General features: G+C 38.3%; 1 protein-coding gene across 2 annotated transcripts in view; it reads left to right on the top strand.

Annotated features, from left to right (window-relative positions):
• Positions 1–22367, top strand: part of suclg2 (succinate-CoA ligase GDP-forming subunit beta) — an 81220-nt gene extending 58853 nt beyond the window's left edge. For both annotated transcript variants that reach the window (XM_077574166.1, XM_077574167.1), the window contains 2 exons: positions 10089–10209; positions 20964–22367. In XM_077574166.1, the coding sequence (XP_077430292.1) occupies positions 10089–10209; positions 20964–21076 (234 nt within the window). In that variant the 3' untranslated portion in view covers positions 21077–22367. The remainder of the gene's footprint in view (positions 1–10088; positions 10210–20963) is intronic.
• The last annotated feature ends 1045 nt before the right edge of the window (positions 22368–23412 follow it).

Below are 23412 nucleotides of genomic sequence, written 5' to 3'. Positions count from 1 at the left end.
CTGATTCCTTCCAAGTCAAGATTGTCACCGTGTCTTCCTTAGTTAAGCACAAATGCATAATTCATTGTTTTACTATACTGTGGTTAGCATATTTTTACATTTGTAAGACTGTGAAGAATATTAAAAAGCATGATGCATGAAGAACCTTTCCTTACTTCTGGGTCCCATACGCTCAATAGGTAGGAATGGAATGATCCATATCTCACTCACGAAGGTAATGTTATAGTTGGTGACGTGGCATGTGAAATGGATTTCTAGTCTGCCCTAGTCTAAGGATGAAAAATTTGCACAAGACACCAGGAGAAATGAAATTGCTGTTCTAAAATCTGGATAAAAACTTCAAGCTACACCTACAGTTCAAAGGTCACATTATTTTCCCATCTCGTATGCCATTTGTGACATGAACTAAGCTCCTCAATGAGACCTCCATCGATCTGAGATCTACTCAATGTCTTTCTCTCCCCTCCTGAGGCTTTTATTGGTCTCGCTGATCCTGCTAATACCTGAGCAAAACCTTAATGGGTAATTGAGATGCTGTTCTGTTCTTTCGAGCTCCATCAAATGTCTGCAGGGCAAAATGTCAGATTTGGAGCCATTTGTTACACTACTCCCATTAAAGACATCTAAAAATTCTCCTCATATACAAATGAGGGAAACCTATTCCTCAGTGTGTCAGGACTTAACGACATGGGGAATTTAACCCAACAGTATTGTGTAATTAAACAAGTGTGCCCAATATATCTACATACACATTTTTATTTTTGGGGGAAAGAAAGGAATTGTGCCTGTTTGCCTATACTAGATGTGACAATTTTGCCACCCAGAATTCACAGATTGAAAACAAGCAATAATATACAGGCTGGCAAGCATAATTTTAAGCAGGTCTATTCATCCAATTTTCAAACTACAAAACAAACTTCAAACATATTTTAATAACTGCTGTGGTTTAGTTATGATCAGGCGATGGATGACCAATGTTGTGTGTACGTCAAACGTACTTTTTGGAATACGGCCAAAAGGTTTAACCTTGGTTTCAAGATTTAGCAAAAGCACTTGAAATCTTTCAACGCATGTGTGAAAAATGTGTTATTGTCCGATGAACAAAAGGTCGAACTGTTCTGAATTGTCTTTCCAGGAAAATGGGTCGGGTGAGATACGTTGTATGTATTTTTAGTTTCACCATCTAGTATTATTTATTTGCTCTGCTTTCTGCACTGTATGTGAGTGATGACAAAATGTGGCATTAACACTAGGCTATTATCAGCAGCTTGAAAAGCTAGCACCTGAGACTTGTGTATCCTGTGAGACATGTTGTTCAGTTTGAGGTGAAAATGATGTTTGTTTTACATAGTACCTGTGAACAATCCTTGAAGTGAGGAATTAGTCACAATCCATCCATCCACTTTCCGAACCGCTTATGTCTTCTGTTAAGTATTCGTCAAATGTCATTTGTTCAATTTGATTAGACCTTACTGAATGCATGAGGTGACTATGTACTTGTCCGTTCGTCACAGTTAGTAAAACGGGTGGATAGCCTGCAAATCGATATGCAAATGCTGTGGGAGTGTCAAAAGAAAAAAGTTGGGGCAATAATTTGCCTTGCAAAGTACACCCATCTGCCCTTTCAGTGGCTCATTGGTTCCCGAGATCATGGTACAATCTGAACTGGAATTATTTGGTTAATTGACCTTCTGTGTGCATACATTACAATAAATTAATTTGGGTCAGGCATGCAACATTAGGAACAAAGCGGAGAATATTGGCTCCCTAAGTATGTGTGCCATTTTGTTATTACTATGCATCGCTTCAGTGTAGTATATGCTCAGGGTGAGGTACACAAAACCTCACTATTTGCTCTCTAAAGCAATTTTCTCACCTACCTTACCTACCACCTATCAGTTGTTCCAATCTCCATAAGTGACCTTGGTATTTCAGTGAAGGTGTCCATATTGCATGTGTCTACACCAGGCCCATGTGGCCCCTCACATGTCTCACGGCTGCCTGATGGACAACCATTAACCCGCAGTGAAGGGGTTGACGAATATTTATGTCTGCCTGTCAGCAGTGACATGACACCCTCTGGAGATGAATAATATGTCTGTCCTACCCCGACTCCCAATTGTTCTGTCCAGTCTGCCGCAAAGTAGTGTATATGTGTGCTCAATATGTGCATGTGTGTTTAGGCCAGGGACATCTTCATAGCCTGAGGTGAGCAGCAGCACTACATCCCTCACTGACATGGCAAACCTCCCGCTGCCTGCAAGAGTCTGTCGCTCCTCAGTTATGTTTGCCGCCTCTCAATTACTTTATGTCTGTAAGCAACACTAACAGTTGCAAGTCCATTATGTGCTCGCTCACAAATGTTATGACAATTGTGAATTATTATTGGTTAATAAATTGATGTCAAGACTGGTTGGGTGAATTTTTTATTGAGGCCACTTAAATAAGACAGCGGTGAAGTCAGCACTAATGTTAGATCCAAAGGAGAGCTTTTTTTTTTTTTTTTTTTAACAGATCATGTTTTAAACATTGTTTAATGTCAACCTCTGTTGGGTGAGCGATTGATGAAATTAAGTAGCCACCAGTTTGCCATTAATTTGTGATCAATCAGAATTTCTTTGTGAGCAGTGATGATTTTGTCGCAGAAAACTTTTCGGCATATTTTTCATCACATTTTTTTTCAGACAAAAATGAAACGAAAGCTAAAATACGAAGCATTCATTGAGACGATGATAAAAACTAAATTGACTGATAAATTTGTCAATGACTGAAACGAAAACAACACAGTGACGTAAATTCACAAAATCCAATCAGAAGGAGTGAAACGCAGATGGGAGAAAAGAACCACTCAGTAACTGTTCACTGCACTTTATTTATTGTTCAAATATGTTTTTATTTAATGTGCAGCTGTAAGATTAATCTCAGGCAAATAGCACTTTTTTACAAGTCTTAAAACGGCATATTATTGTCAGTTTAGCATGTTTCATTGAAACAAAGTTTAATAAAGACAGAGTTGAGTTAAATTTGTCTTACGTGTTAAACTAGTTAAGAATGGGTGTGTTAAAATTTTCTGCATAAAAGTTTAAATGGATGCTGAAGAAAAACATTGACTAAAATTGCTCTTTATTTTTGTAGACTAAAATTGGGTTAAAACTGAAATACAAACAGATTACTAAATTATGACTAAAACTTTAATTCATTTTACTCAAAATGCTATAACTAAAATTAAATAAAAAATTCTTGTTGAAATTAACACTCTTTGTGAGATAGTTCAAGTATGTCTACTTGTCATGTCATGATACAAAGAAAGATAGACTTATACAAAGATGCGTCATAGTAAAGTATATCCTAATGATTAGAACATATTATGCAGTGAGTTGGCTACAGTTAAGAAGAACATCCTGATTGTGTATTTTAAATATAAAAACAAAATATATTTTCAGTTTATTGTACAGACCTGTTGTCTTCTCACCAGGGACTACAGATGAAAATTAGCTTCTAACTTTTTCTGGTCTGTGCAGCACATTTGTTGTGCAATGTCCCTGTTAAATAAATAAAAAATAGTTCTTGCAAGTGCATTGGAGCATACATCATCATGGGCACAGCACATAGTGTAAATTGACTCAACTGACCAAACCTGAAGAGGTTCAAATCACATCAATACTGTGTCTGCAAAATGCACACCTCAATAAACCGATCACAACACGACATGCGTGAGAAGTAATACCCCTCCATACCATCAGTGGAGGTAGTCACTATTCTTCATTGTTAGGAAAGCACTTTACGGGGGCGTGATATAAAAATGTATACAAGGCGACTTTCCATCGCTGAAACCATTTAGAGGCCTTTAGATTATCTAACTTGTTGATGTTGTGAGGGCCTTTGATTGGGTTTGTGTAAAGAAATCTCATGTAGGAGACAGTAAAATAATTGAGCTTGCTGACACTATGGCAATAGCAAACTATTGCTTAACCTTAGCATCCCCAAAAGTGCAACCTATCTCTGCTGGGCCTTTTTCAAGGCGAGTAGCAGTCACCAGTTGCATTAGCTTTCCTACCGTCACGTAAAATTTAAGCCGCCGCTGTCTGTCAAGAGGTATCTTTGCTAGTGACATGGCCAATCTTTGACATAATGCTCAGTCTGTCTCTCCAGACCCGAGAAGAGCCTGTCATGCTTCAGCAAGCCGGATAATTATTTCCCTCTTATCCCTCCTTGCCAGGGCCGGTCTTAGTCTTCAATAGGAGTCAGGGACTGCACCACTTCCCATCACCTCTTTCCATCTTCTTTCTTCTCCATCTATCTTCTTCCATTGGTTTCAGTACGCTTCACTCCAAAAAGACACCAAGACACTCTTTTCATTCAGCCTCTGTTTGTTTGTTTAGTCTCTTTTTCTATATCAACCCTATGGAGAGATTTGCACGGGCATAATAGCTTTTCAGTTTTGTAGCAGTTCATGTTCAAAAGGTAAATGCTCCATAAAGAATGTGTGGAAGGAGCTTCTTTATTACATAGCCTGTATTGCTCGTTTTAATCTCCTTCACTTATGCAAAGGCATGAACATTTACACTTGATTTCATTCAAGCAATCTCATCACATTTTCCAATGCCTAAAGTCAGAAACCTGCATCAGGGCATGCTATTTATAGCACAGGCTTTGCATGTCCTACAATTGTGTGTTTAACTTTATTATAGAGATCTGGACATGTATGCAATTTATTTTAGTTATAAGGTACGGTATATTGGGCCAAACCTGTCTCGTTAAACCGCAACTACTAAATCGCTGGCATCAAGCTGAACCCTTGTACCTCCAAAATAGTCACTTTTCAGGAGACCCCACAAAACATTATGTTTGTTCAACCATAAACAATGAATCATCAAAGGGAGCAAGCCATTTTCAAGACTTCTAATTGGTCAATTATTTGGTAAAATAACACCCGCATGTGTGGGGTGACAAAGGGTATAGATTTTTGAAAAACGTTTACTAAATTGTGATTTATAAGGTTTCACCTTTCCAGTATGACAATGAGCCTAAGAATATACTGTATTATAATCTAAAACAATATGTCAAATTAAATTCAATCTTATATAGCAAATGATTGGCAATAGTGAGTGGTATTAGAGGGGATGCATGTTGGAGCGGGTCGTTCTTTCTGTGTTCCTTTTGTGCTGCTGCTTAACAAATGATGAGCTGCCATCACAGATGTTTACAACAATTTGTCTTATTTTAAGATTAGTGACAAAGCTGTTGAGATGCACATGCAGCTTCATTTACATTTGAATTCTAACTGTATGCTAGGTGTAGAAATGATCGCTTTTCTTTTTGTGTCTGCTACACGTGTCTTGTGGCCGGTATCACATTCTCAATAGTTTGCCTATCATTTCAGTATAGTGTGATGAGATTACACCCTTGCAGAAATTCAAGCATGCTAAAACTCAGTGGATTAAATGTATATTCTGTACAGCAGTAATCATTTAATAATGATAAAAATCATAGCCTTGTCATCCATTAACGTCTTGTTGCATTTGTTGCAGAATTTGTTAATGGCCTTTATAACAACATTTGTTCTAGCAAAGTTGGCATTTTCTTTCCATCCTTTCGCCCTTCCTCAGTAAACCCGGGTCTGCATCCGTGAAGTAAATTACTATTTGATAAAATTGTGGGTAAAATTTGCCTTGATCTTTAAAACTCACTAAGCGAATTTACTCCATAATGGACTGTAACACTCTAATCGCTGCTCAGTAACAACGGCAGTCCTGTTATTCCAAGAAGTGTGATTACAGACATCAGGCCTGCCTTAGTTTGGAAGTTGCGCATATTAATTAACCTGTGGTTGCAGGGCATAGAGTGGTGATCGAAAACAAATAAACAAGGCCTGCCAGAGCACGTGGTAACAGTACAGGCTGTCTGCTAAAGATAAGACTGAACAATGGCCCCCTAATAGGCCACTGAGGGACACATACCCATCTCAAGCCTGGTCTTTTTCTAACCCTATCTCCTTTCTGGTAACAAAGGAAACACGATGCTCTCCCTTTTCGTCCCTTCCTGAGGAGAGATTAAGAGTGCTTAACCAGGGATATGGGCATGAAAATGTGTATCTGACTGATAATTCAGCAACGCTTGCACAACTCTTGAAAGAAGCCTAGCAGAATGAGAAGGAACACAATGCTTCTCTTCCGCCCTTGGGTTGTATCTTGAGAGGGAGAAGTACACACACTTTCCCCCTCTATTAGTCTATGGATGTAATTTGTTGACTTTCACCAAAAAAGTATTCATGTTTCATTTGTAAAGGTCATACAGATGATCACAGATTATTAATACAAATACATTGCTTGACCTCGTACAAATTGTCTTTTTCCCATATTGGCTTGAATTGATATTATGTAGGAATGGAAGAGTAACGATGCCTGGCCTTATTTCAAGGTATCATTACTTGCAGTGGCGACTGATACCAGTATTGTTCAACCGGTTGTGACTGTTTTTCGATCAGGAACTAGGAATTAGAAAAATAGAAAATGTATTTTAATTTCACGTTGTTGTTTTTTAGTTTTTTTTTTTGGAAAAATGTATTGGCTATATAGGTCTTTCTTTAAAATTATCTGTCATTGTTTTTTGGGGGGAAACTTTATGTATCAAAAGTACTAATGGTCTCGGTGACTACTCAATAGATTTGTACTCAAGCTGGTATCGGTCTGACAAAAAGTAGTATTGAACATCCCTAACATTGTCTTTCTGGTGAGTTTGTTTAACTTGTAGTAACCCTTTTTATCCAGTTTGACTTAAATGTGCCTTGGCAGTTTTCAGAATGCCGACAGCAATGATCATATCTAGTAAAATTTGAATAATTTCACATGGCACCCAGGTAGGTAGCAAGCAATGTTCTCATGCTATATAACATTGCCTGAAAAAATGCACAAAGATTGCCTAAAAAGAGCGAGTTGGCACATTATATGTGATTCTTCACGTGCTGAGCTTTGATGACAAAAATCCTCCCCACTGCCAAATATGCTCACCAGTTTCTGTGACAAGAAGTAAAGTATTGCTCCTGAGTTTGATGTTTGATACAGATTGGCACTATTTCATATCTTAAGGTAAGAATTTTGAGAACTGGCATAGAGCAGGGCAAAACTTCTGATTGGAGTGGCTGTCACATTGTGAAGATTAGCCTTAAATTCCTATCAACGCTTGTCAGTTTCCACTGTGGCATTGTAACCCGGAAAGCCTTAGGCTTTTTCTGCAATACTTAAGTGGCCACTGGCGCACGATTTTCAATAGAAAATGTGTCAGTTATTTATTTATTTTACTTTCCAACATTCTACACCAAAAACCTTGCGCTCGTCACACACCAGTCACTTCCAATGACATTCAAATTATCATTCTTTCTTTGGGACTCTCTTACTAGTTTACTTTAAATGGTTCATTTACTATTCATTAAGAGAAAATTATCTCCCACAGACTGTGCTTGTGTACCACACGTAATAAGAAAACACAAACTTTGCAAAAAGTCTTTGGCACATACACATTGTTATAAACAGCACTTACCACTGTGCCAAGCAACATAAATCTTTTCTTATGTATCATTTATATACATGGATGTCAATAGGAGACACATGAATGGAAGAAATATTGTTCTTCCCAAACGAGACAGGGTTGAAAAATGGGTTGCAAACACCAAGAGAGCAGAATCTTGCCTAGTGAGGTAATCAAAAAGGCTTCTGAATCTATGCTGCCCCCTAGTGGGAGCCAGTTAGTTTATTGGGGTAGTATAATACATCTGGTATTAGTATTTTTTTTAAACTGGTGCTCATCATGGGATTGTGCATTACATACAGACTGTTATTTTCAAACACTGGCTGTGTAAAATGTAATTGTAATGGCAGCAGTATTGACCTTACACCCCTGCTATAAATTGTTTGCTCAGTACGGTTATGAAGTGCACATATGCAGACATACTTATAAATATGTTCACACACAGCTAACGGATTGTCAAAGGAACTGAAAATTAACCCTCATCATGTCACACATAATTATTGCATGAACTGTCCTTTTTCATCACTGTCTTCCACCAATTAAGTGTACGTTAACAGCAGACATCAAGCAAGTTTTTTTGTTTTTTGTTTGCACTTCCCATAGTGTTCCTGTGAAAGAGTGTAGCAAGCAAGACTTTTACATAAATCTGATGGTGATGAACAACATAAGAATAGAATAAAAAGGTACCCGGTATAGTTTGTATTTGTATGTTATTGTTCTTTTACATTTTCTATTCTTTAAATCATATATTATACTAAAATACATTCTGAACATATAGGCTCACATTTAATTTGACGATATGTTGTATGTTATATTGAAGCAGGCTTCCACAGCTCTATGGTCCATGTGCACAATATGTGCAGACATGACATGTTGCAGTATTCTCCCTACAAAGTAAAAACACATTAAATTATTTTTGAACCACCAGAATATTTTTTTTCTTTTTAGCCGTGTATATAGACACTTGCCTTTATTTCTTCCTTTTCTATTGCTGACATATTGATTGGTGCCATGTTGGCATCTGTCATATATTATGCAATATGCCTTATTGGCTTCCTTATTGTGTCTGTACCAGGCGAACTTGTCCAGCCACTTTGACTCTAAACCACTTGGCTGATGTTTTGAGGAACACATCATTTTTTTCTGATGTTACTAATGTTGGCTTTGCGTCAATATAACATTACTCCATCTAAGCTGAATGCCCTCCCTTCACCATGTCCTGCTCTGAACCCTTACATTATCTGATCCACTCCATTTTAGGAGGCTTACTTTCATACATAACACACACAAAAAACATATCTCATAGTTAGTGATATAATATTTACCTGTTTGAAATATTTACCTGTTTGAAAATCCACAAAATCGTCTGACACATTTGCAGTTGGAAAGGTCGTCATGAGGTTGTTGTTTGCCCATTTTCTCGACATGCTGCCGTCTCTCTCTCTCTCTCTCTCTCTCTCTCTCTCTCTCTCTCTCTCTCTCTCTCTCTCTCTGTGTAGAGCTCTGTCCTGATCCATGCTGTTTACAAGGAGATTCATTTGGACAGCATGTAAAGGACAATGCCTTGACTGTCACTCTATTAGCTATCCCAAGTCCTTGATCTTCTCTCCAGTAAACATCATTACCACACACTGAAAGCATACACATCGCATCAGGCAAACGCGTGCACACACACACACACACACACACACACACACACACACACGTATGAGAGACACTTACAAGCTATTCGTCCAAATCGGCACGAGCAGATTAGCAGTGATTATAAACAAGCATAGAGGATTAATCCTGTGTGTTCTGTCTACTTTTCTAGTCAGCTAGCCAGGTTAATTATCAAGTAGGAGATCGTTTGTGTAATCGCACACTTAGACACACAAACACAGGTGCTAAGCTTCCTTTCTTTGTTTGTTCAATATATCTCTTTTTGCTGGTTTTATTTTCCAAGCAAATGAACTCTACTGTTTTCTTGTCAAGACAGCGACATCAGAGGTTGGATGCCACATTGCAAAATGCATTTGTGTCCTCTTGATAGCTGTTGAGGAAATGTCGACACCAAGGTTACAATTGAAGTTGTACATTTCCGTCTTTGTTTAACTAGCATAGCTAGTAAAAGTACTCACACGTAGTGAAGGGATACTTGACTCATTTTCAGCAGTAAGAAGTTAATATTTTGTTTAGGGCTAGAAAACTTCTACTGTAGTTTGGATTTGAAAATGCAGTATATGTTTTGTGATGCTAGTGCTGAAACCAGCTCAGTGGTCTAGTGGTAGAGTGTCCGTCCTGATTCTGGGAGGTTGTGGGTTCAGAAGAAAATTGTGATGATGTATCCTGCACTGGTTTTACAGTAAAAAATAAAAATAGAACGCAAGATGGGTTTTATTATAAAAAATACTCAGGTGTTCACTGGCATGGTGACTTTAAACATAACACGTTGGGACGTACAATATTCAAGAAATGTGTACCTTTTTGTGAACCTTGTTTATATATATAATATTTTGTTCTAGCTAATTCTAGAAAGTATAGCGTACAAAGCCTCTGAGTTTTCATCTTTTACATCTCAGGTTGAGGCCATCCTCGTCAACATCTTTGGAGGGATCGTCAACTGTGCTATTATTGCCAACGGTATCACCAAGGCCTGTCGAGAGCTGGAACTCAAGGTGCCCCTGGTGGTCAGGCTTGAAGGTAGGAAAATGCTAACCTGGCAATAGCCAGATAGATAATGTGAATCACTCAAAGGAGTTCTCCACAATATCAATCTGGGACTGCTCCAATATGATCTGCTCGGTGAAGGGGACGTCGGGACGTTCAGTACAATACTTTGAGCTGATTGGGCGATGCGGCAACTTGTGCACGCCTACCAAACTTTTATTTTGACCAATCACGGCAAAGGATGAAAGTGTGGTATTTGTAGGTTTAAAAAAAATTACGAACATCTTTGCCAGCTAAAAATGCACAAAGCGCCTCTTGCTGTTCTTTTTTCAAATAGGTAGCAATAAGAGAATTAATTGCAGCATCCATGCCTTCGTCCACCGGTGTTGCCATGTTTGGTTTGTTTATTTCCCCTGGACTCTGCGCTTCTTATTTTCATCACAGTGGCATGTCCCACCTCCCAAACACAATATTGCTTTGTGATTGGTCTGAACCAGCAAGTGTTTCAAAGCAGTGGGTCCATAACCACCTCAATTGTATTGGAAGGCCCTTATTAAGTTTTTCAGATAATGATAACCTTGAAGTCACTCATGTTTCTAGGATCTTTCTCACACCCATTGGATGGCTTGATGGTCTTATTGTCGCTGTGATTTTCTACCAAGGAACACTTGTTAAATGACCTGTGTTTACATTATGTCCCCAGCAGTCACGGAAGCCCTGTTAGCGTGAAACATAATGTGCCATAGAATTTTCCCCACATACACACTGCACAATGCACTGGCATTCACTCCGGACCGTCTCCAAGTTTTCTTACACCCTATTACTGTACGTACAGAATGTGATCAGGTTTTCTTGTGTTTTACTGTGACCAACTAAGTTTCGCATTCCACACCATGCCTACTGTGGCATTTTTTGGGACAGTAAAAAAAAACACATTCCTGACACATTCATTCATTCAGTCCACGGTGCCTGAAACAGTGCTACTGTGACCGGCGAGAACATTCTGTAAAATGAGGCATAACACACCTTTGTATCTGTGTTTCTAGTAAAAAAATAATAATAAAAAGAAAGTCATTGCTATCAACAAGAGCATAAAACTAAAACTAAAACTTAAAGAGCACCCATTTTTCACCTTGATTTTACCTTTGAAACCTTTTGTTATTGCTGCTCTATGAGATTATTCATCTTCATTGCATCCCAGTGTCCCTATACGAACAGCAGCACATTTCTCAGATGTGTCACATTCTGCTGCACCAGTCATTAGGGGTGGCCAGAATAAGAGTAGAGACACCACTGATAAGATCACCTTTCAACCTGTGTATGCTAATGTAACCTGTACAGCTGTGTGCACGTGGAGAATGTGAGACAAATAGTGACTCTCAGAAGCTCACCAAACGTGTATAGCATCACTTCCCACTGTACGTCCTCACACTGTTTGTAGGTCAGGGCATGTAAACTGATTCTAGGAGCCGTCTGTGCATTAAGGTACTGAGGTGGGGTATTCACATGGCTGCTCAACAAAGAAATGAGAAGAGGACTAATGTGAACAATCACCATCTAAAAAATATGAACACCTTCCTCTGAGAAATCATGGAGGTGTTATAGTGTTGTGCTTCTATCCATAGTGGGCCTGTAACAAGGCCAGTTGTGTTGTGTAAAACTCAAATTAATTTGAGGATTTGTGGGTTGTGGGCCATAAGAGGGGAAGTACCCATCAAATATACATGTAATGCATACAGTATATAAGTAAAATTTTGGGAGCTAATTTATTTACAAAAACTGAAACCAAAAACAGTAGAGGTCGGACTTGCCCCCAAAATCCCCGTTCCCTAATCGTGGGTGCGTTGGAAAATGAGGTTCGAGTGTGCACTCCTGCACTCCGACCATTCGGAAACGCGTTGAAATGTGCCGTTCAGTTATTCAGAGTGCCCCAAAAAAAGGAGTGCCGGAGGCCAAAGTGTTAGACAATACAAGGAAAGGAAGCAGTTCAAACATGAGCTGCTGATTGCTTTATAACAGGCTACGTTAGGAAATTAATTGAAGGGTAACGGCTCTCTGCTTCTCCAAACACACAAACTCTTAGTGGTGTTAAGATGTCAGTGAATTTTGAACACACTCAATGTTGAAGGTACAAAACAAGTTTCTGGCTGTATGAACTTCAACTTCTAACTACTGGAAAGTTTTCCGTTCTAATTTAAAATGGCTTACCTTAATTAGTATCCCACTTTGCATTGTGGCTAAAGGTAGAATACCGGTCGGTTATTTCACCATTTACTGCCGTAAACGGTAATCCTTGCAGCGGATGCAGCATTCTAGCGGCGGGAACAGAGCTACGTTGCAAAATAGTTGCCATTACTCCAGTTCTTCTTCATCTTCGGGTTCTTTGTCTTCTACTTCCATTTCTTTTTCTACTTTCTTTTGCCAGTTGGCATTATTTTGTGGTGCATTACCACCACCTGCTTTAGTACGCTGCGGTAAATCATTGACTTCATCTTCTTCTGCTGCTGCTGCTGCTTCAAAGCTTCAGCTTCTTCTTCTTCAGGTTCTTCAGCTCCTTCGTCATCGTCTTCAGCTTCTTCTTATTATGCTTCTTCTACTGCTGCTTCTTTTGATGATTGTACTTTTTCAGTTTCTTCTTCAGCTTTTGCTTCTTCTTCTTCAGCTTCTTCTTCTTAAGCATCAGCTTCTTCAACTTATTCTGTTTCTTCTGCTGCTGTTCTTCTGCATCTTCTACTTCAGCTTCTTCAGTTTTTTCTTCTTCAGCTTCTTCTTCAGCTTATTCTTCTACTTCTTGAGTTCATTCTTCTTTTTCTACTTCTTCTGCTCACCGTTCACTCAGGGGATGGGTCGAATGCGGAGAACAAATGTTGCCCCACTTAGGTGGGTGTGAATCAGTAGTACTTTAACTTTTATCTTTATCTTTTTCTTCTTCGTCGTCTTCTTCTTCTTACTCTCAATATTAATATAGTCACACCTGAGTATAAATCGTAGGGCCAGCCAAACTATGCGGGGGTTGGGGGCTGACTCATTGTCCGAAAAATACAGTCAGCACTTCTACAAATAGTATTTTAGTGGGTAGCATAAATGGAAGATATTTAAGATTTTTTTTTTTACATTTCTATTGTACACTTCAAAAGAGAAAAACAGACACTTGTATTCAATTTTCTTCACTTTCTGTAAAGTGATAGCACATTTGATTAATGATTATTCCTGTTTTGACTATTTTTTGTGTTCCAAATGCATTTTCGTTATAAAGAAAAGTTTTGTTAAACTTAATTCACCTTTTTTTAAACACTCTACTATGATTCTGAATCCGAACACAATCGCGATGGTGTTAACATCTACAGTAGAAAACGCACTAAGTAGACCATTAAACACACACCTCTCAAGCCCTATTATCAAAGATGGCTCCCCTCACCTCAGAAGGTCACTGCCAACCATGTTGTTTTTGGGCCTGGGCCTTATTCACACTTAAGCTTTGGGTTATTACATCTTGGGTTTCAGTCTTGTGGAGAAGATTGGTTAGGAATCAATCAGCTGAGCTTGCTAGACTGGCTGCAAGGCAGTGGGCACAGCCCACAGAATGGATAAACTGGCACACTTTTAAATGAGAATTTGCTTTTAAATGGCTTGGCATGATTGTATTGGCCCAAGTGTTGTACATTTTCATTTGTGAAGAAGAAGAAGGGGCATGTGGTTATGATGCAGGCAAAGTTGAAGGAGGGAATTAAACGAGTTGCATGAGGCCATTTTGTAGGATGGAAGCATCGAATTAAACATCCTTTCATCACTTACTGCAGGAGAGGTCCGAGAATTTACATGTGCACACACTCATGCTTAAATGAATAGAACTCCGTGCCCTCTTTGGTTACACTTTGAAGAAAACCTAAAAACTTAAAATAGCCCTTAGGGCTCAGTAACAAAGGTAAAGGCTTGGCTTAGCTGCGGTCCTGGCCTATTAATTTCCCCCTTTGTCCCATAACCGCCTGTCAAACAAGAAAATTGCTTTCTCCTTGGAAAGTGATTTGGCTTTATTTGTCTTTTTTAAAGTTAGGGGTCCTTTTTTTCTATAAGTTTAAATCAATTCCGTCATATCTGCACCATTATTTGGTGCAGTACACGCACCTCCCTCGACTCACATGCAATGCAAAACAATTTAGGAAAAAATGCTTTAACATAAGGAATCACTGCCTTCTTCTGTTTAAGCTGCTATCAATTACTTGTCATTCTAATGTGCTTAACAGTGTTTATGTTATCAACAAATGTCCAAACAATATTAGCGACATAAAAACTGCTTACTGACTGGCAGCACATCAAAAGAAAAACTATGTGTGCTTCTCACAAGTACCGAGAGTGCATTTTGATGAGCACATTTGATGTTTGACTCACGGGATGGTGATAGGAGGAGCACATTTCAAACATTTTTGGATGCAAAGAGCAAACTCATGCTGCTTGCTACTGATAATTATGAGGATTAACACAAGTATGATGACATCGGGTGATGAAAGTGTTTGGAGAAGTAGATCTCAGTAATAGTATAGCAATATAGTCAGCTAATATTTTGACATGTCAAAACCAAGCAACACTTACCGTAAGTGAGAACCTCTAAAATTGAACGTGTGTTGAATACAATTCGAGATTCAACCATAGTTTTCAGGGAAATGTTTGCTTTTTGCAGCGCTTATTCCTCATACCTAAGTTTAGATTATCAATGTAATTCTGCACATTTTGCTTGTTCTTTTGGTGGCTAATTAATGCCACTTATTCAAAAGGAAGGACTTAATTCACCAAGGGGTGTTCAAAGAAGAGAAATATAAACAGTGATTTGTGTGAAAAGAGCAGATTAATTTGCAAAGTAGTCAGACTCATCAGCATCTGCAACATGAATCAGCTTCAGCATTGAACAGTCGTTAACTTATGTTTAACTTTTCACATAGTGTTAAATGGTACTTAAAACAGTATCAATGGTTTTATGATGGCAATAATTGGACATATTATTGTCCTCAACTCATTTGCTCCCAAAAACGTATAAAACGTTCTATTTTAAATATTGCCATTGTCCCAAAAACATTTATACGTTTTTTTATACATATGTATGTTTGTTTTAAATGCTAGAGCATACAGAAAGCTTTGATGCAACCTCTGACCTGAAGAGGTCGCTTGACGCAATGGTAGTTATTACAAAAAATGGCCAGCAGGTGGTAGCAGAGTATAAGAGATCAAGATATTTCCCCTAGTGTTTTCAACAGGTTTGTGAATAATGATGAAATTTTGCTATATTCTAATGCTAATTGCTGCAAAATGTAAACATTTATAAATATGTTGTTTTTCCCTGATGAAAGAAGAGACTCTAAAGGCTACATTCACACTTTGGGAGGCTCACACTTAATGCTCAATTCTGATTTTTGGGGTGAAATTCAATTTTCTTTTTAATTAGCATTCACATTACCTATTAATTGCAACCTCAGTGTGTCTGTTGTGTGGACTTGCGTCCACAAAGTGGCCTGCGTGCGCAGAAGAAGATACGTCATTCACAGCGCTGTGTTTGCGGAAGTAAATCCGTATGGTCCAGCATGTCAGGGCCACGGACTTTCATAAATTCGTCGTTGGGGCTCACATTTTTACCATCTCATATCTACAGAGGAGTGATGCAGGAGGAGGTAGAAATAATATTTTGTGAAAATGAGGCGAGCCTGTTCAAGCGCCTCATCTCAAGGAGACCTCTCCTGTTTTTTTTCTCCCTAACAATGACGTTACGTCATTGCTGCGCGTAATAAATGAGCCGTCTGTGTGGCTAAATTACTAATATCACCACCACAAATGTCATCTTTATACTTCATGTTTCAAGTGGGATTAAATTAAAGTCAAATATAAATTCACAACTGTTACTCGAAACAACTTTGCCGATTCACGTACGTCTCCCGTGCAGACTTCGCTGATTCGTCGAGCATAAATCAAGCTGAATGCCCCGCCCGCACAGAGTACATATTGGACTTTTGATGATGTCGAGGTCGGATATATGCGAACTGGCCGTTCAAACTGCGGTCGTGTTGCAAAAATTTGGATACGTATCCGATCTAGGACCACATATGAAAGTGACCCAGGTCGGATTTGAAAAAAACGGAATTGAGCCATTCAGACTGACATAAAAAAGTCAATACAGGTCGCATTTGGGCAAAAAAAATCTGATCTGGGTCGTATTTGCCTGCAATGTGAACGTAGCCTAATCTTTCTTTTGGTAGGTTCCATGTTTTTATAGCAATAGAACACAATATTCTGTGGACCTTGCAAAATCAGTCAAAATCCAGTAAAAGAGCCGGAGCAAAGGGGGTTGCTTCAGTGAAAATGGCTGGGAGTGAATAAGTTAATTTCACGAGACCATTCATTTTAAAATATAAACAAATGAAGATCAGCAAGCATCAAGGACTGTGTTCAACCTTAATGGGTCCATGCAAGTGTTTTTACTTGTAGTGACAGAATAATGAAATATCAGTAGTCATAATTAAAATATCATGAACTTACTGTCTCTGTTTAAGTCGTATATTTTGTACAAAACAATTAGTTGTCCAGTCTTGGCATATCAATACTTGGTTAGTTTTTTAGCATAAGGTTACTTTTTTTTCACAAGGCCTTTTCAGTACACTGAAAGTAAATCGCAAAGAGGACAAAACCTTGATTTAAATGGCAATCTAGTGATTGCTGCTTGCCATTCATGTTTAACGTTTTCTGAGAACTAAATGCTGCACTTTTTTTCTGTTCAAATTAAACACACATGAATACAACAAATTAATCATTAGTGCAATAACAAATCATCATCGCCTGCAATAAACTTAATCTTGTATAACAGTGGATGATATTGAGACAGTTAAAAAATAAAATAAAATACAACCCACCTGCAGACAATATAACCCTGACTACAATCCCACTCACCAATTAAAAATGAACATTTATTTTTTCTTAAATGCACATTTTAAATGCTATATTTGCATGAAATTTCTTCAAATATGCAGTAAACAGTGAATAACGAATGATCAAATGGGATTATATTACAAATCAGAAATAAATAAAAAGGAATATTAGGCTGCTCTAAAAAGCAGAAAAACAGACGACAATTTAGTTTTCAATTAACCTAACATGCAAGTTATTGGAATGTGGGTGAAAGGTCAGAGCCTGGAGACAAACCCCCAACCTCAAAACTCTAGCCACTCAAACATTGATTGTATAAACCGCAACATGCATGAGAATTTCGTATTCGCTCTCCATTGCATCATGAAACTACATTGTTTCCTCCTCATCAGTTCTAAGCCTTTGTAATTTCACCTCCTTACAGCAGAATACGGCACACAATTAAGAGCTTCCGCGTCAACAAAACTCTTCTGCACCATCTTTGGCACAGCCCCAAACCTTATTACCCCATTGAAAAATGGCGGCCTGTAATGGCCTCACACATTAAAGTGACATTCTCACAATAGTCTAGTAAGCTTGCTAATTACAGAGGAGACGCAACAGAAAACTGTTGTGAAGTGGCAATCCATCACAAGGCCAACTGCTCTGTCTTGTATTGTCGTGGCTCAAACGCTGGCTTTGTATAGACTTGAGATTCTTGAAGAAAAAAAAAAAAGCTGTATCATTGTATAATACTCATACAATGAGAAAAGAAGGGTATAGTAAGTCATTCATATATGTGTTCTGTAGTTGAGTCTATGAATGTGGGGGCCCCATCCAAGATGATAGTCGGTCTCCAGCAGCACCTAGTGGCTGCAGGTGAACACACACCCGTCTATTTTAGTCACGTAATACACACACACTCACACACACACAGAAGGGTTTCATCCAGTTCAGTTCCGTCCTTGCCTTTGCCTTTGCTGCTGTCAGCTCACTCTCAAACACACGTTTACAAAATAGCGGGTGTGTTCTGTTGTCACACAGATGTGGCTGTAACTAAACAATGCCGTACACACTTCATCAATATTTATTGGATAGAGAAATAGCAGTGCTGTGTTGATTTATTTTATCTCACTACTGTATGTACTTGTAGTAGACATTGGTCTATAATAAAATACAGTATGTAATGAATTATAGATTTATGTTTATTATTTATTGATATATGACTCACTTGTTTGTCTCGTGTTGTTTTTTAGAGTACAAAGTTGGTTTTAATGACCGACACGATTTGTGCCATCTGTGCAAAGTCAATCCCATTCATGTTAGCGACAATCTCCCTCAGTAAGAGTGACTACATATGCTGTTTCCTTATGTGGATGCAAAAAAAATTACCGTCTTCCTGTTTGTTTCCAAGGACTCTTCCTGCTTTTGTACTAATTAATTACAGTGCAGAATTGATTGTTTGCAGTGCACATTGTTTGGAATGACTTCTTATCCGGCTGGACAAAAGAGATGAAATATTAGGCGTTAAGTGGCACTGGTAATGTAATTCCTGACAAAAGCCCTATTGATCAGGCTGGCGGGGTCTCGCAAGCATTCTCACACACATGCGCACACACACACACACACACACACAGCTTTGGTTACATCATGTGAAACCTGTCACCTTACACATAGAAAGGAAGTTCAAATAAAATCTTTGCAAAGAGTTTTCCTGTTGTTCTAGATTAAAATAATCTCTTCCACTGTTCGACCAGCATGACAATTAAATATGCAGGCAATATTTTTGTGTCTTTTTTTTTATGTTCTTAGTTGTCATACTTACATACCATGAAATAATGTTTAAATAATAAAACACCCTTTACTTTAACGAAACTACAACGTCATGACAAACATCTGTTTGATGTTTTAACTTTATCTTATTCATCATCAAGTTAACCAATGTACACAACGAAACACTGCCTTAAATGTTGTAAATATGACTCACAAACACGTGTTCATTTTTCTCTTCTCACATTCTAACAACTTGTTAAATCTGGTCCATTTTTAGAATTTGTGTGGCAACAGGTCACCAATAGAGCTGTCAAAATTAACCGAGTAATTGATTCAATTTAATCGACAACTATTTTAATAATCGAGTAATTATTTGGAGCCTTTTTTTTTTTTTTTTAAATTGTCCAAATTCTCTGATTTCAGCATATCAACAGTAATTGTTCACTGATTTCTCTAGTCCTTCATGAAAGAAGACTCGATTATCGTCTGTGTTTAATCCAAATAAAACATTTGCAAACATATTTTTTACTTTGGAAAAGTGACCAAATGGGTAACATAGTGTACAACATCAATCCATCCCCATCCCCTTTTTTTTTATCACTATATGAACACAAAGTACGAAATAACACCAATCTCTGGTTAATAAACCGTAATCAGGGGGGAAAATGTTCTTTTTAAATACGCTTAAATGCAAAATTAAAAAAATCTGATTAATCGATTGAATAATCTATAGATTAATCGAGTCTAAAAATTTTCAATAGTGACAGCACTTGTCACCACATTCCCCCCAATTTTTCCGCAAATCCTTCAAGTCCTTATTTTTAAGTGATTCATTTTGATGGTAAATGATTAATAGACGTTTTTGTTCCTCTTAACTCATTTGCATTTTAAATGTTTTAAGTGTCCCAAAGATGTAAACTGCAAAGAACGGTTGAAGAGTGAATGAGTTAAGTGTTTGGATTATTTCATTAAATGCGTTATGTATTGATCTCAGGATTTTTTGCTTAGAGTATGTATTTAATTTGTACTATTTTTGTTCACTTGTAAAAATGAAATTCTTAAAGGCCTACAACATAATTCCAACAATGAATGTGTATTAATAGTTGAGTGAAGCACTATGATCAGATGACAAAACAACATATATTTTTTGTCATTGTGCTACATGAACGTCTCGGCTTAGCAGCATCAGTGCTGTTTTTTCTCGATTTAACCTTTGTGCAGTTTGGCCTCTATCATATTCGCTGATGCTCTGCGGGCTCCCTCGCCGGCTCGCCGTGTCCTTCCGTCCGCAGCGGCACCCCCTGCCAGTGTTGTGACAGCCTTGTCAGCTTTGCGTTTGCTTTCATAGAGAGCGGCGCTCAGAGGCAGCCGGTCGAGAGTCACTGGCTCATGCGTGTGGCTGGCTTTGTGTGTACGTGTGTGTCTTTCCCTGCTCGGGCGCTGCTCCACGACGGTCCCGGGCCACCATGTCAGGCAGCATCTGCTACCCTCTGCTCATGTTGCAGCCAGCGGAGCACACGCATACAAACAGCTGCAGTGTTTACAGACAAAGCAACTGAACTTGACCCATCTGTTGTTTGTTTGTTTGTGTGGGTTCCTCCGTTGTGTTCATTTGTTGACGGATGATCCGGTGCTACCTCGGGAAGCCATTTTTCTGTACGGTGAACGAGGAGACACATTCCAGAGACGCCTGCGATAAGGGGAAATCCGTGATGTAGTTAGGCTATATACCTTTCGATCGCTCCAAAAAATAATTGGTACCAATTGATAGTAGGCTTGCGAAGCGTGGTCTCTCTGAGGCACCGTAGTGCGCGGCGCGCTAGCAACAGTGTTGTTTGAGCAAGCATCATAAAGTCCATTTTTTATTTGAAATTGCACTTTGAAACTTTGCATTTTAAGCTCAACCAATCAGCAGGATAAACATAGCTGAGCCAGTCAGAGGACGGAAAATGCTGATGTCACTAAGCTAGACCTTGTTTGGTCAATTTGACATCTGATTGGTTGAGACACAAACAGTGACTTTACAATGTGTGTATCACATTCTGAAGGCTTGATAAATAAAAAATGTGAGTACGTATCAATCTAGTGGGGATTCATGTTTCTTTATGTTTCCCCCCTGTGCCTTTTAGGGACTAACGTGCACGAGGCCAAGAGGATCCTGAGCGAGAGCGGCCTGCCCATCACGGCTGCAGACAATCTGGACGACGCTGCCAAGAAAGCGGTGGCCGCCATCAAGAAGTAGAAACGTCCAATTTATCTTCCTCAGCAAACTCCAGGTGGCCTTACTTTCTGTTCCAGTCACTGAGCTGACCTCAGGCCAAGAGCTCCTTAGATGTGTTTTTTTTTTTTATAAACCTCAACTGTCCGCTGGTTTATGAGCTACTGAACCATAGAGCCAATCCTTTTCTTCTGCCTTGTTGCCAATGTTTTCTGTTGGCACGTTTTTTCTGTTCTCTACATTGACAATTCTTCACTTGCCATTTGACATCAGTGATATCAGCACGCAGTAAAGATATCAAAGCGCAGATTCGACAGAGCCCCGACACTTAACATTCCGTTTTCAAACACATATTGTGCTGCTCTGCTTTGTCATGCTGCAACACTTTTACGGGCATTTGATCAGATGCGTCGTTTTTATGAAAATGCATTGTCAAGCCGCATTGGAAGAAAATAGGAAACACCTTATCGGTCGTTGAGGTTAAAGGGAGCCAATAACACTGTGATAATTGAATGCTGCTTTACTTCAGCTAATCAGCTTATTTTTGTCTCCATCAATGCATCCATCCGATCCGCCTTATGTGTCTCACATGAAGTATACAAAACGAAAGTGCTGTGAATTTTCTACATCTTGTATTACTTGAGAATGTGATCCTCACGTAGTGATTTGAGAACATTGTAAATCCGTGTCATGTGGTTTCATGTATAGCCTTTATTTGGGTGTGTCGTCAGATCTTTTATATAAATATATACACAATGTATTATATATATATACTTTTTACTACCGTATAAATGGGTGTGAAAAGAGGCCAAGGTGAAATGTATGAATAGAATTTAAATATATGATTAGTGCCTAATTTCATTCAGTAAAATTCTTACTGCTGTCATTTGGGAGCTATATAACACAATCACAAAACCATTTTTACATCAATTTTTGGTCTGTTTGTGTCGTGCAGTCACAATAAAAATCAACATTGTTCAGACACAATGCTCAATGCTTCCCTTTTGGCTGTGTTGCTGTGTTTATGTGCAACACACATCACAGCAAAAATAACTATTTCATTTCACGATGATATGAGAGCCGAAAGAAAATACAATAATACCTTAACTCATTTACTGCCATTGACGGCTATAGACGTAAAAAATTCATTTAAACTATTTCTATCAGTTTAATATTTGTTTCCACTTTTGTTAACAAGAGTATGAAAACCTAGATTTTTTTTATTTTACGTTTGAAACAAATATACCATTTGTGATTAATCGTGCGTTAACTAATGAAGTCATGTGATTAATTACAATTAAAAATGTTAATCGCCTGTCGCCCCTAATTTTTAATAATTTTTTTTTTTAATGAATTTATGGCAATGAATAAGTTAATATGATTGTCATCCTTTTCAATGTCAGCTACATGTTGTACACAAAACCTCCCATGATTAAACATTAAGACAAAAAAAGTTTAGAGCAGTCATGTCACAATTCAATTAGCAAAAAATTGTAAGAATTTTGCAGCCGTGTTTAGTTAGCAATTCCTGTTATATTGGGGTTATTGACGGATGAGTTTGTCCGAGGATGCCCGTTTTATGAATTGCCATGTGGTGCGACCAAAAAGAAATAACCAATTTGAGACTTTTATTTTGAAATATGTTTAAAGACTGGAGTTTTTATCTTCCACAAGACAGCAGCTTGGTTTGTACAGACTCACAACTATATCCAAAAGTTACCCTTTTACCCACTGATATATAGTACTAGTCATATTTGCACATCATGTGGTATGACCTTTCATTATAATTTGACTTGTGTGGTGAGCTATCTTATTTCGTTAAGATTAATTGCTAACTTCATAACTTTCAATTTAATTTGAAAATATTACAGTATGTGGTGTGACCAACTATCATCTGTTGCGAGCATTGTAGAAAGCTTCCCATGATAGATGTATGTCCTAAATTATAGATGCCTTAAATCGTGCATTCTGTAATAGTAAAATTGTTGATAATAGTAAATAGTTATAAAGACTAAATATTTTATATGTTTTGAAATCCTTATCCGTCAATGACGAATATGCTTTTCTGCTTTGTGCAAATCATTTGGCATTTCTATATTTTCAAGAAAGGAAATATTATCTTCCACTTGAGTGACACACACAAGCTCCTGTAAAGTCCCACTTGTAATTTTCTGATACAACTCCCCGAGCAGACTTGAGCGCAGTGACTGTCCTTGGTGGACTTGATAGAGGGTTGACTGAGACTTCCTCCTGACAGAAGCGCTGACTGTGTGATGGATTATCTGTCAGTTTAATCTGAGAGGAAACACAGACAAAACGGGTTTGTTTGCCTGCCTGCCGTCTGCGTGAAAAACACGATA

Source organism: Vanacampus margaritifer, chromosome 8 (assembly GCF_051991255.1).
Source record: "Vanacampus margaritifer isolate UIUO_Vmar chromosome 8, RoL_Vmar_1.0, whole genome shotgun sequence".
Classification (NCBI taxonomy): domain Eukaryota; kingdom Metazoa; phylum Chordata; class Actinopteri; order Syngnathiformes; family Syngnathidae; genus Vanacampus; species Vanacampus margaritifer.
This window is presented reverse-complemented; position numbering and strand designations above follow the sequence as displayed.